Source organism: Oncorhynchus kisutch, linkage group LG18 (assembly GCF_002021735.2).
Source record: "Oncorhynchus kisutch isolate 150728-3 linkage group LG18, Okis_V2, whole genome shotgun sequence".
Classification (NCBI taxonomy): Eukaryota; Metazoa; Chordata; class Actinopteri; order Salmoniformes; family Salmonidae; genus Oncorhynchus; species Oncorhynchus kisutch.
Window position 1 is genome coordinate 12,635,898 of NC_034191.2, and position 15,000 is coordinate 12,650,897.

The following is a 15,000-nucleotide window of genomic DNA, read 5'->3' on the forward strand; positions in this document are numbered from 1 at the left end:
GAGAGAGAGAGAGAGAGAGAGAGAGAGAGAGAGAGAGAGAGAGAGAGAGGGAGAGGAGGGAGAGGCGCATGGAGAGGAGAGGCGCATGGAGAGGGAGGAGAGGGGCATGGAGAGGAGGAGAGGGGCATGGAGAGGGAGAGAGGGGCATGGAGAGAGAGAGGGGCATGGAGAGAGGGAGAGAGAGGGGCATGGAGAGAGGGAGAGAGAGGGGCATGGAGAGAGGGAGAGAGAGGGGCATGGAGGAGGAGAGAGAGGGGCATGGAGAGAGGAGAGAGAGGGAGAGAGAGGGGCATGGAGAGAGAGAGAGGGGCATGGAGGGAGAGAGAGGGGCATGGAGAGAGAGAGAGGGGCATGGAGAGAGAGAGAGGGGCATGGAGGGAGAGAGAGGGCATGGAGGGAGAGAGGGGCATGGAGAGGAGAGAGAGGGGCATGGAGAGAGATGACATGAGAGGGAGAGAGAGGGGCATGGAGAGAGAGGGACATGAGAGGGAGAGAGAGGGGCATGGAGAGAGATGGACATGAGAGGGAGAGAGAGGGACATGAGAGGGGCATGGAGAGGGGGAGAGAGAGAGAGGGGCATATGAGATGGGGAGGGAGAGAGAGAGGGAGGGAGAGAGAGAGACGCGAGAGAAGGCGGGACACATCATCAATGGGCCCTGAAGCTCTATTTGTCCTGATTGGAACCAGCTTGTTGTTGCTGCTGTTTTATAATGATTGTTATCTGTTGAGGCCAGGACAACTCTCTCTCTACCACACTGACTATATACAGGACAACTCTCTCTCTACCACACTGACTATATACAGGACAACTCTCTCTCTACCACACTGACTATATACAGGACAACTCTCTCTCTACCACACTGACTATATACAGGACAACTCTCTCTACCACACTGACTTATACAGGACAACTCTCTCTCTACCACACTGACTATATACAGGACAACTCTCTCTCTACCACACTGACTATATACAGGACAACTCTCTCTCTACCACACTGACTATATACAGGACAACTCTCTCTCTACCACACTGACTATATACAGGAGAACTCTCTCTCTACCACACTGACTATATACAGGAGAACTCTCTCTCTACCACACTGACTATATACAGGACAACTCTCTCTACCACACTGACTATATACAGGACAGCTCTCTCTCTACCACACTGACTATATACAGGACAACTCTCTCTACCACACTGACTATATACAGGACAACTCTCTCTCTACCACACTGACTATAGACAGGACAACTCTCTCTCTACCACACTGACTATAGACAGGACAACTCTCTCTCTACCACCACTGACTATATACAGGACAACTCTCTCTCTACCACACTGACTATATACAGGACAACTCTCTCTCTACCACACTGACTATATACAGGACAACTCTCTCTCTACCACACTGACTATATACAGGACAACTCTCTCTCTACCACACTGACTATATACAGGACAACTCTCTCTCTACCACACTGACTATATACAGGACAACTCTCTCTCTACCACACTGACTATATACAGGACAACTCTCTCTCTACCACACTGACTATATACAGGACAACTCTCTCTCTACCACACTGACTATATACAGGACAACTCTCTCTCTACCACACTGACAGTATACAGGACAACTCTCTCTCTACCACAATGACAGTTATACAGGACAACTCTCTCTCTACCACACTGACTATAATACAGGAGAACTCTCTCTCTACCACACTGACTATATACAGGACAACTCTCTCTCTACCACACTGACTATATACAGGACAACTCTCTACCGCAATGACAGTATACAGGACAACTCTCTCTACCACACTGACTATATACAGGACAACTCTCCCTCTACCACACTGACTATATACAGGACAACTCTCTCTCTACCACACTGACTATATACAGGACAACTCTCTCTCTACCACACTGACTATATACAGGACAACTCTCTCTCTACCCACACTGACTATATACAGGACAACTCTCTCTCTACCACACTGACTATATACAGGACAACTCTCTCTCTACCACACTGACTATATACAGGACAACTCTCTCTCTACCACACTGACTATATACAGGACAACTCTCTCTCTACCACACTGACTATATACAGGACAACTCTCTCTCTACCACACTGACTATATACAGGACAACTCTCTCTTACCACACTGACTATATACAGGACAACTCTCTCTCTACCACACTGACTATATACAGGACAACTCTCTCTACCACACTGACTATATACAGGACAACTCTCTCTCTACCACACTGCCTATATACAGGAGAACTCTCTCTCTACCACACTGACTATATACAGGACAACTCTCTCTACCACACTTACTATATACAGGACAACTCTCTCTCTACCACACTGACTATATACAGGACAACTCTCTCTCTACCACCAATGACAGTATACAGGACAACTCTCTCTCTACCACACTGACTATATACAGGACAACTCTCTCTCTACCACACTGACTATATACAGGACAACTCTCTCTCTACCACACTGACTATATACAGGACAACTCTTCTCTCTACCACACTGACTATATACAGGACAACTCTCTCTCTACCACACTGACTATATACAGGACAACTCTCTCTCTACCACACTGACTATATACAGGACAACTCTCTCTACCGCAATGACAGTATACAGGACAACTCTCTCTACCACACTGACTATATACAGGACAACTCTCCCTCTACCACAATGACAGTATACAGGACAACTCTCTCTACCACACTGACTATATACAGGACAACTCTCTCTCTACCACACTGACAGTATACAGGACAACTCTCTCTCTACCACACTGACTATATACAGGACAACTCTCTCTCTACCACACTGACTATATACAGGATAACTCTCTCTCTACCACCCTGACAGTATACAGGAGAACTCTCTCTACCACACTGACAGGGCCACAGTAACCTATATCACTGACACTAAATAGGCCACAGTAACCTATATCACTGACACTATACAGGGCCACAGTAACCTATATCACTGACACTATACAGGGCCATAGTAACCTATATCACTGACACTATACAGGCCACAATAACCTATATCACTGACACTATACAGGGCCACTGTAACCTATATCACTGACACTAAACAGGCCACTGTAACCTATATCACTGACACTAAACAGGCCACAGTAACCTATATCACTGACACTATACAGGGCCACAGTAACCTATATCACTGACACTATACTGGGCCACAATAACCTATATCACTGACACTATACAGGGCCACTGTAACCTATATCACTGACACTATACAGGGCCATAGTAACCTATATCACTGACACTATACAGGGCCATAGTAACCTATATCACTGACACTATACAGGCCACAGTAAGCTATATCACTGACACTATACAGGCCACAGTAACCTATATCACTGACACTATACAGGGCCACTGTAACCTATATCACTGACACTATACAGGGCCATAGTAACCTATATCACTGACACTATACAGGACCATAGTAACCTATATCACTGACACTATACAGGGCCATAGTAACCTATATCACTGACACTATACAGGACCATAGTAACCTATATCACTGACACTATACAGGCCACAGTACCTATATCACTGACACTATACAGGGCCACTGTAACCTATATCACTGACACTATACAGGGCCATAGTAACCTATATCACTGACACTATACAGACCACAGTAACCTATATCACTGACACTATACAGGGCCATAGTAACCTATATCACTGACACTATTCAGGGCCATTGTAACCTATATCACTGACACTATACAGGGCCATAGTAACCTATATCACTGACACTATACAGGGCCTTAGTAACCTATATCACTGACACTATTCGGGGCCATAGTAACTTATATCACTGACACTATTCAGGGCCATAGTAACCTATATCACTGACACTATACAGGGCCATAGTAACCTATATCACTGACACTATACAGGGCCACTGTAACCTATATCACTGACACTATACAGGGCCACTGTAACCTATATCACAGTAGACTGACTCAACTTCTCAACACAACACAATGACTGTGTCATGTTGTTGTTGATCTATACAGGCTCTGCAGAAGCTGGCCAGTCAGTACCTGAAGAGGGATTGGCCAGGCATCAAACCTGACGACCAACGCACAGACTACAGGTGAGTAGAAGACTCTTGCTGACATCACACTGTTTCTTGGTTGGCTTGCAGTCTTCCTCTTGCGTAAACTGACCGTGTGTGCTGTGTGTAGGAATGTGTATGCTGTGTGGCGGTCCTATCTGGAGGGGACAGTACAGGTGACTCAGTCTCGCGTCAACGTGTGTGACAACTACAAGAATGAGATCTCAGACCCTGCTAAAACTGTGCGGCTATACAAGGAACAGCAGCTCAAAAAGGTAATGCTGTGTGTGTCCCATATCCTAGTAGATCATCTGTGTGTCTATCCTAGTAGATCATCTGTGTGTCCCATATCCTAGTAGATCATCTGTGTGTCCCATATCCTAGTAGATCATCTGTGTGTCCCATATCCTAGTAGATCATCGTGGTCCTATCCTAGTAGATCATCTGTGTGTCCATATCCTAGTAGATCATCTGTGTGTCCCATATCCTAGTAGATCATCTGTGTGTCCCATATCCTAGTAGATCTCTGTGTGTCCCATATCCTAGTAGATCAATCTGTGTGTCCCATATCCTAGTAGATCATCTGTGTGTCCCATATCCTAGTAGATCATCTGTGTGTCCCATATCCTAGTAGATTCATCTGTGTCCATATCCTAGTAGATCATCTGTGTGTCCATATCCTAGTAGATCATCTGTGTGTCCCATATCCTAGTAGCTCATCGTGTGTCCCATTATCCCTTAGTAGATCATCGTGGTCCCATATCCTAGTAGATCATCTGTGTGTCCCATATCCTAGTAGATCATCTGTTGGTCCCATATCCTAATATATCATCTGTGTGTCCCATATCCTAGTAGATCATCTGTGTGTCCCCATATCCTAATATATCATCTGTGTGTCCCATATCCTAGTAGGTCATCTGTGTGTCCCATATCCTAGTAGATCATCTGTGTGTGTAACCTGTGTCTTCTCTGTGCTGTGTGTAGAGTATAGAACAGTTGAATCGTATCCAGGTGGAGCTTCAGGACTCTGTGAAGGACCTGGCCAAAGCCAAGAAGAAATACTACGACTCAGAACAGGTGGCTCAGGCCGTTCGAGAGAAGGCTGACATCGAGGCCAAGTAGGTGGACAGACCTTCCTCTCAACCCTAACCCAACCACACTCAGACCTACCTCTCAACCCTAACCCAACCACACTCAGACCTACCTCTCAACCCTAACCCAACCACACTCAGACCTACCTCTCAACCCTAACCCAACCACACTCAGACCTACCTCTCAACCCTAACCCCAACCACACTCAGACCTACCTCTCAACCCTAACCCAACCACACTCAGACCTACCTCTCAACCCTAACCCAACCACACTCAGACCGACCTCTCAACCCTAACCCAACCACACTCAGACCGACCTCTCAACCCTAACCCAACCACACTCAGACCGACCTCTCAACCCTAACCCAACCACACTCAGACCGACCTCTCAACCCTAACCCAACCACACTCAGACCGACCTCTCAACCCTAACCCAACCACACTCAGACCGACCTCTCAACCCTAACCCAACCACACTCAGACCGACCTCTCAACCCTAACCCAACCACACTCAGACCGACCTCTCAACCCTAACCCAACCACACTCAGACCTACCTCTCAACCCTAACCCAACCACACTCAGACCACGGGAAGGCAAAGTGTGAAAGAGAGATGAAGATGGAGAAAGAGAGTAGTAGTAGTAGTAGTAGAAATACCAGTAGTAGTAGTAGCAGTAGCAATACCAGTAGTAGTAGTAGCAATACCAGTAGTAGTAGTAGTAGCAGTAGCAATACCAGTAGTAGTAGTAGCAGTAGTAATAGCAGTAGTAGTATCAGTAGCAATACCAGTAGCAGTAGCAATACCAGTAGTAGCAGTAGCAATACCAGTAGTTGTAGCAGTAGCAGCAGTAGTAGTTGTAGCAGCAGTACTAGCAGTCGTAGTTGTAGTAGCCGTAGTAGCAGTAGTAGTTGTAGCAGGAGTAGTTGTAGCAGCTGTAGTTGTAGTATTAGCAGTAGTTGCAGCAGTAGTTGCAGCAGTAGTAATAGTGGCAGTAGCAGCAGTAGTAGCAGTAATAGCAGTATTAGTTGTAGTAGTAGCAATAGCAGTATTATTTGTCGTAGTTGTAGCAGCAGAAGTTGTAGCAGTAGTAGTTGTTGTAGTAGTAATATTAGCAGTAGTAGCAGTAGTTGCAGCAGTAGTAGTAGTAGTAGTTGCAGCAGTAGTAGTAGTAGTTGCAGCAGTAGTAATAGTAGTTGCAGCAGTAGTAGTTGTAGTTGCAGCAGTAGTAATAGTAGTAGTAGTAATAGTAGTAGCAGCAGTAGTAGTAGCAGTAGTTGCAGCAGTAGTAATCGTAGCAGTAGTAGTAGTTGCAGCAGTAGTAGTAGTAGTAGTTGCAGCAGTAGTAGTAGTAGTAGTTGCAGCAGCAGTAGTAATAGTAGTAGCAGCAGTAGTAATAGTAGTAGTAGCAGCAGTAGCAGTAGTTGCAGCAGTAGTAATCGTAGTAGTAGTAGTTGCAGTAGTAGTAGTTGCAGCAGTAGTACTAGTAGTAATAGTAGTTGCAGCAGTAGTATTACTTGCAGCAGTAGTAGTAGCAGTAGTAGTTGTAGTAGCGGTAATAGTATCTCTCTCTCTTTGTGTGTGTGTGTGTGTGTGTGTGTGTGTGTGTGTCAGGACTTTTTCATTAGAGCAGGAAGGTGGGACATTAGTCATTGTCAACTAAAGGTAACACACATAGGGGTACAAACACACACTCTCACAAAACTACACTCAGGCTTTGACACACACAATAGACCCAAACAAAAACACACACTACCCACATACACACATTCATTCCAAGGCTCAGTCATTCATAAGCGATGGCGTTTTAACGATGGCAGACGGATTTCTCACTTATGTCAAATTGAAGGCCAAATCAGTATTAGATTTATAATGTCTTGCCTTCCAAACTGAGGGCCAGACTGGCTTTTAGTTGATGTATTATGCCTGGTCTGTCTCCCGGTTTTAACTCTGATTCCGGTTGATTTATAATACCTGGTCAGTCTCTTGGTTCTAGGTTTGATCTGAGTTGATTGATGTGGTCTGTTGTCTCTCAGGTCGAAGCTGGTTTGTTTCAGTCCAGGATTAGTTTACAGAAAGCCAATGTTAAGGTAAGCATGGTTACCATTACATCTGTACAACATGACGAAATGTTTACACAAACACACGTTTCCTATTCCTCAAACCACATGTTGGTATTCAGAGCAATCTGGCCTGCTGTTTTTAACACACTCTTATCATCTCTCTCTCTTTCCACCTCTCGCTCTCCACCTCTCGCTCTCCACCCTCTCGCTCTACACCTCTCGCTCTACACCTCTCGCTCTCCACCTCTCTCGCTCTCCACCTCTCTCGCTCTCCACCTCTCTCGCTCTCCACCTCTCTCGCTCTCCACCTCTCGCTCTCCACCTCTCGCTCTCCACCTCTCGCTCTCCACCTCTCGCTCTACACCTCTCTCGCTCTACACCTCTCTCGCTCTCCACCTCTCGCTCTCCACCTCTCTCGCTCTCCACCTCTCTCGCTCTCCACCCTCTCTCGCTCTCCAACTCTCTCGCTCTCCACTCTCTCGCTCTCCACCTCTCTCGCTCTCCACCTCTCTCCTCCCTCTCTCGCTCTCCACCTCTCGCTCCACCTCTCGCTCTCCACATCTCTCGCTCTCCACCTCTCTCTCTCTACCTCTCTCCACCCCTCTCTCTCTACCTCTCTCCACCCCTCTCTCTCTACCTCTCTCCACCTCTCTCTCTACCTCTCTCTCCACCACTCTCTCTCTCTCTGTCCACCACTCTCACTCTCTCTCTCCACTTCTCTACCTCTCTCTCTCTACCTCTCACTCTCTCTCTACTTGTCTCTCCACCCCTTTCTCTACCTCTCTCTCTCCACCTCTCGCTCTACCTCTCTCTCCACCCCTCTCTCTTTCTCTCTCTCTCTCTATCCTTCTCTAGTTGAAAGCCAAGAGGAGTGACTGTAACTCTAAAGCAACCCATGCCAGGAATGACTACCTGTTAACCCTGGCAGCAGCCAACGCTCATCATGACCGCTACTACCACACAGACCTGCTGCACTGTATACAGGTACCACCACCACACACACACACACACACACACACACACACACACACACACACACACACACACACACACACACACACACACACACACACACACACACAGAGAGTCACTGTATACAGGTACCACACACAGTCTGTTTTGGGCGTTAGTGATTTTGTTGGTGAGGTAAATGACTGAATGACAGTGTTCCCTCTAGACTGTCAGATAAACACACAGAGTGACACATGCGTCTGCATAAACACACAGAGATTCAGACCCTAACATCAGTGTTGACACAGATCTTTTAGCATGCCTCACAGACACGCACCTCTCAGCCACTGCTGTGTCAGCTTAGCTCAGCTGTTCCCATGGTCATGAACTCATCATCCCATTACAGGTAGTGACAGACAAACACAACACACACACAATAACTAATGCTGTGTAAGGAAGGGTTCACTAATGCTGTGTAAGGAAGGGTTCACTAATGCTGTGTAAGGAAGGGTTCACTAATGCTGTGTAAGGAAGGGTTCACTAATGCTGTGTAAGGAAGGGTTCACTAATGCTGTGTAAGGAAGGGTTCACTAATGCTGTGTAAGGAAGGGTTCACTAATGCTGTGTAAGGAAGGGTTCACTAATGCTGTGTAAGGAAGGGTTCACTAATGCTGTGTAAGGAAGGGTTCACTAATGCTGTGTAAGGAAGGGTTCACTAATGCTGTGTAAGGAAGGGTTCACTAATGCTGTGTAAGGAAGGGTTCACTAATGCTGTGTAAGGAAGGGTTCACTAATGCTGTGTAAGGAAGGGTTCACTAATGCTGTGTAAGGAAGGGTTCACTAATGCTGTGTAAGGAAGGGTTCACTAATGCTGTGTAAGGAAGGGTTCACTAATGCTGTGTAAGGAAGGGTTCACTAATGCTGTGTAAGGAAGGGTTCACTAATGCTGTGTAAGGAAGGGTTCACTAATGCTGTGTAAGGAAGGGTTCACTAATGCTGTGTAAGGAAGGGTTCACTAATGCTGTGTAAGGAAGGGTTCACTAATGCTGTGTAAGGAAGGGTTCACTTCTCTCTCCCCTCCTCCCCATGATACTGTATGTGACTGTATTGAACCCCAGGATACTGTATTGAACCCCAGGGTACTGTATGTGACTGTATTGTACCCCAGGGTACTGTATTGAACCCCAGGGTACTGTATTGAACCCCAGGGTACTGTATTGAACCCCAGGGTACTGTATTGAACCCCAGGGTACTGTATGTGACTGTATTGAACCCCAAGATACTGTAGGTGACTGTATTGAACCCCAGGGTACTGTATGTGACAGCTGAGAGAGTCTTTAGTGAATAATAGATAGATGGACATGGTGACAAGGGAACAGGGCTTCAAGCTAGACACACACACGCGCACACACACACACACGCACACGCGCACACACACACACGCACACGCGCGCACACACACTTAGAGAGTAGAGATGTTAGATAGGAGTGTACTGTTCAGGAGGAGCTCAACACCTCCCCCTGCTGTTGAAAATGGGTAGTGAGGGTTCTATTGAGACTGCCTCTGACAGATGTGGCTGCTTACCATATATACACACACACACACATACACACACACACACACACGAACACACATCCATACATACGCATACATACATACATACATACATACATACATACATACATACATACATACATACATACATACATACATACATACATACATACATACATACATACATACAGTTGAAGTCGGAAGTTTACATACACTTAGGTTGGAGTCATTAAAACCAGTTATTCAACCACTCCACAAATTTCTTGTTAACAAACTATAGTTTTGGCAAGCAGGTTAGGACATCTACTTTGTGCATGACACAAATCATTTCTCCAACAATTGTTTACAGACATTCTTTCACTTATCATTCACTGTATCACAATTCCAGTCGGTCAGAAGTTTACATACACTAAGTTGACTGTGCCTTTAAAAAGCTTGGAAAATTCCAGATAATGATGTCATGGATTTTGAAGCTTCTGATAGGCTAATTGACATCATTTGAGTCAATTGGAGGTGAACCTGTGGATGTATTTCAAGGCCTTCCTTCAAACTCAGTGCCTCTTTGCTTGGCATCATGGGAAAATCAAAGAAATCAGCAAAGACCCCAGAATTTTTTTTTGTAGACCTTCACAGGTCTGGTTCATCCTTGGCAGCAATTTCCAAACGCCTGAAGGTACCACGTTCTTCTGTACAAACAATAGTACGCAAGTATAAACACCATGGGACCACGCAGCCGTTATACCGCTCAGGAAGGAGACGCGTTCTGTCTCCTAGAGATGAACGTACTTTGGTGCAAAAAGTGCAAATCAATCCCAGAACAACAGCAAAGGACCCTGTGAAGATGCTGGAGGAAACAGGTACAAAAGTATCTATATCCACAGTAAAACTAATCGTATCGACATAACCTGAAAGGCCGCTCAGCAAAGAAGAAGGCACTGCTCCAAAACCGCCATAAAAAAGCCAGACTAAGGTTTGCAACTGCACATGGGGACAAAGATCATACTTTTTGGAGAAATGTCCTCTGGTCTGAAGAAACAAAAATAGAACTGTTTGGCCATAATGACAATCAATATTTTTGGAGGAAAAGGGTGAAGCACGGGGGTGGCAGCATCATGTTGTGGGGGTGCTTTGCTGCAGGAGGGACTGGTGCACTTCACAAAATAGATGGAATCATGAGGCGGGAAAATAATGTGGACATATTGAAGCAACATCTCAAGTCATCAGTCAGGAAGTTAAAGCTTGGTTGCAAATGGGTCTTCCAAATGGACAATGACCACAAGTATACTTCCAAAGTTGTGGCAAAATGGCTTAAGGACAACAAAGTCAAGGTATTAGAGTGGCCATCACAAAGCCCTGACCTCAATCCTATAGAAAATTTGTGGGCAGAACTGAAAAAGTGTGTGAGAGCAAGGAGGCCTACAAACCTGACTCAGTTACACCAGCTCTGTCAGGAGGAATTGGACTAAATTCCCCCATCTTAATGTGGGAAGCTTATGGAAAGCTACCCGAAACGTTTGACCCAAGGTAAACAATTTAAAGGCAATGCTACCAAATACTAATTGAGTGTATGTAAACTTCTGACCCACTGGGAATGTGATGAAAGAAATAAAAGCTGAGATAAATCATTCTCTCTACTATTATTCTGACATTTCACATTCTTAAAATAAAGTGGTGATCCTAACTGACCTAAAACAGGGGATTTTTACTAGGATTAAATGTCGGGAATTGTGAAAAACTGAGTTTAAATGTATTTGGCTAAGGTGTATGTAAACTTCCGACTTCAACTGTACATACATACACACATACACACATACATACATACATACATACATACATACATACATACATACATACATACATACATACATACATACATACATACATACACACACAGAAAGAGCATAACTGTTCCTATGATATTATGGCTGTTTGCACTGGATGTTACGTGATGCAGTCGTGACACGGAGAGATGTGATGTTTGTCATTTTCTGGCCCTTGAATCATTCTGTTGTTCACACTACCCTACATGGATAGGTGGAGAGAGAGAGAGAGGGAGGAGAGGAAGGGGGATGAGTGGAGGGGTAGGGTGGGGGTAGTATTGGGACTAGCCTTGACCCTCAATGACGGAATTTCCCTAGATTTGTCATCATACCATTGTTTCAGCTGTGTGTGTTTGTGTATATGCGTGTGAGTGAGTGTGTGAGTGAGTGTGTGAGTGAGTGTGAGTGTGTGAGTGAGTGTGAGTGAGTGTGTGAGTGTGTGAGTGAGTGAGTGTGTGAGTGTGTGAGTGTGTGAGTGAGTGAGTGTGTGTTGGGACATTGAGTTGCCATTGTCATCATTGTACAATGGAATGTGTGATAGGCTGACATTTAAGGCAACGGGTTGGAGAGAGGAGGGTGTGCGTGTGCGCGTGCACGTGTACGTGCGTGTGTGTGTGTTTTGGATAGGGCTATAGTGCTGTCACAGCTGCTGCTGGGAAAGGTGAAGGGGGTTCAGATTCCTACACAACAAGAGAACACACAGACTCCAGTCACACACCATGACCCAAAGAACCTATAGTACCACACACACACACACACACACACATACATTTATACATACTCTGCACCGTCAAACCACAGTCTCCCCTGCCCTCCTTCCTTTCAAATACTACTTTTTCCCTTCACTCCTTCTTCCTCCCTTTCCCTGCTCATACTACAGTTTCTATCCAGTCTATTACCTCTTAATGATTAATTTGTGTCTTTTCTCTCTGATTCAATAATATTTCATTTGATTTAATTCAAGGGGCTTTATTGGCATGGGAAACATATGTTAACATTGCCCAAGCAAATAAAATAGATAATAAACAAAAGTGAAATAAACGATTAAAAAAGAACAGTAAACTTTACACACAGAAGTAGAGATATTTGCTGATATATAAATGGTCATATTATGTCTTCAAATAGTTAAAGTACAAAAGGGAAAATAAATCAATATAAATATGGGTTGTATTGGTGTTTGTTCTTCACAGGTTGCTCGTTTCTTTTGGCAACAGGTCACACATCTTGCTGATGTGGTATTTCACCTAATAGATATGGGATTTGTTTTCAAATTCTTTGTGGGTCTGTGTATTCTGAGGGAAATATGTGTCTCTAATATGGTCATATGTTTGGCAGGAGGTTAGGAAGTGCAGCTCAGTTTCCATCTCATTTTGTGGGCAGTGTGTGCACATAGCCTTTCTTCTCTTGAGAGCCATGTCTGCCTACGGCGGCCTTTCTCAATAGCAAGGCTATGCTCACTGAGTCTGTACATAGTCGAAGCTTTCCTTAAGTTTGGGTCAGTCATAGTGTTCAGGTATTCTGCCGCTGTGTACTCTCTGTTTAGGGCCAAATAGCATTCTAGTTTGCTCAGTTTTTTTGTTAATTCTTTCCAATGTGTCAAGTAATTATATTTTTGTTTTCTCATGATTTGGTTGGGTCTAATTGTGCTTCTGTCCTGGGGCTCTGTGGGGTGTGTTTGTGTTTGTGAACCGAGGCCCAGGAACAGCTTTTTTTTTTTTTTACCTTTATTTTACTAGGCAAGTCAGTTAAGAACAAATTCTTATTTTCAATGACAGCCTAGGAACAGTGGGTTAACTGCCTTGTTCAGGGGCAGAATGACAGATTTGTACCTTGTCAGCTCGGGGGTTTGAACTTGCAACCTTGCGGTTACTAGTCCAACGCTCTAACCAGGGACTCTTATCCAGGTTCATCTCTCTGTAGGTGATGGCTCTGTGGGGTCTGTTTGTGTTTGTGAAACAGAGCCCCAGGACCAGATTGCTTAGGGGACTCTTCTCCAGGTTCATCTGTCTGTAGGTGATGGCTTTGTTATGGAAGGTTTGTGAATGGCTTCCTTTTAGGTGGTGACAATGGGTTCTTTCACTGATTCATTTATTTTTTAGTCAGACCCTGATTGGTATGTCGAATGTTAAGTGCCTTTTGATGGCGTAGAAGGCCCTTCTTGCCTTGTCTCTCAGATCGTTCACATCTTTGTGAAAATGACTTGTGCGCTGATGTTTAGGCCGAGGTATGTATAGTTTTTTTGTGTGCTCTAGGGCAACGGTGTCTAGATGGAATTTGTATTTGTGGTCCTGGTGACTGGACCTTTTTTGTAACACCATTATTTTGGTCTTACTGATATTTACTGTCAGGGCCCAGGTCTGTCAGGGCCCAGGTCTGTCAGGGCCCAGGTCTGTCAGGGCCCAGGTCTGTCAGGGCCCAGGTCTGTCAGGGCCCAGGTCTGTCAGGGCCCAGGTCTGTCAGGGCCCAGGTCTGTCAGGGCCCAGGTCTGTCAGGCCCCAGGTCTGTCAGGCCCCAGGTCTGACAGAATCTGCAGAATATCTAGGTGCTGCTCTAGGCCCTCCTTGGTTGGTGACAGAAACACCAGATCATCAGCACAGTAGACATTTGACTTCAGATTCTAGCAGGGTGAGGCCGGGTGCTGCAGACTGTTCTAGTGCCTCGCCAATTAGTTCATTTTTATACCGTCTTGGCCAAAAGTTTTGAATGACACAAATATTAATTTCCACAAAGTTTGCTGCTTCAGTGTCTTTAGATATTTTTGTCAGATGTTACTATGGAATACTGAAGTATAATTACAAGCATTTCATAAGGGTCAAAGGATTTTATTGACAATTACATGACGTTGATGCGAAGAGTCAATATTTGCAGTGTTGACCTTTCTTTTTCAAGACCTTACCATGCTGTCCATCCACCTCTTGAGGATTGACCACAACTTCTCAATGGGATTAAGGTCTGGGGAGTTTCCTGGCCATGGACCCAAAATATCGATGTTTTTTGTTCCTTGAGCCACTTAGTTATCACTTTTGCCTTATGGCAAGGTGCTCCATCATGCTGGAAAAGCCATTGTTCGTCACCAAACTGTTCCTGGATGGCTGGGAGAAGTTGCTCTCGGAGGATGTGTTGGTACCATTCTTTATTCATGGCTGTGTTCTTAGGCAAAATTGTGATTGAGCCCACTCCCTTGGCTGAGAAGCAACCCCACACATGAATGGTCTCAGGATGCTTTACTGTTGGCATAACACAGGACTGATGGTAGCGCTCACCTTGTCTTCTCCGGACAAGCTTTTTTCCGGATGCCCCAAACAATCAGAAAGGGGATTCATCAGAGAAAATGACTTTACCCCAGTCCTCATCAGTCCAATCCCTGTA

The 15,000-nt window shown here is 45.1% G+C and overlaps 1 protein-coding gene across 1 annotated transcript in view; it reads left to right on the top strand.

Annotated features, from left to right (window-relative positions):
* LOC109880529 (F-BAR and double SH3 domains protein 2) overlaps positions 1 to 15,000 on the top strand; it is a 107,115-nt gene that overhangs the window by 66,314 nt on the left and 25,801 nt on the right. The window contains 5 exon segments of the mRNA XM_031796322.1: positions 4,113 to 4,192; positions 4,284 to 4,428; positions 5,138 to 5,275; positions 7,279 to 7,332; positions 8,161 to 8,289. Of these exon segments, the coding sequence (XP_031652182.1) occupies positions 4,113 to 4,192; positions 4,284 to 4,428; positions 5,138 to 5,275; positions 7,279 to 7,332; positions 8,161 to 8,289 (546 nt within the window).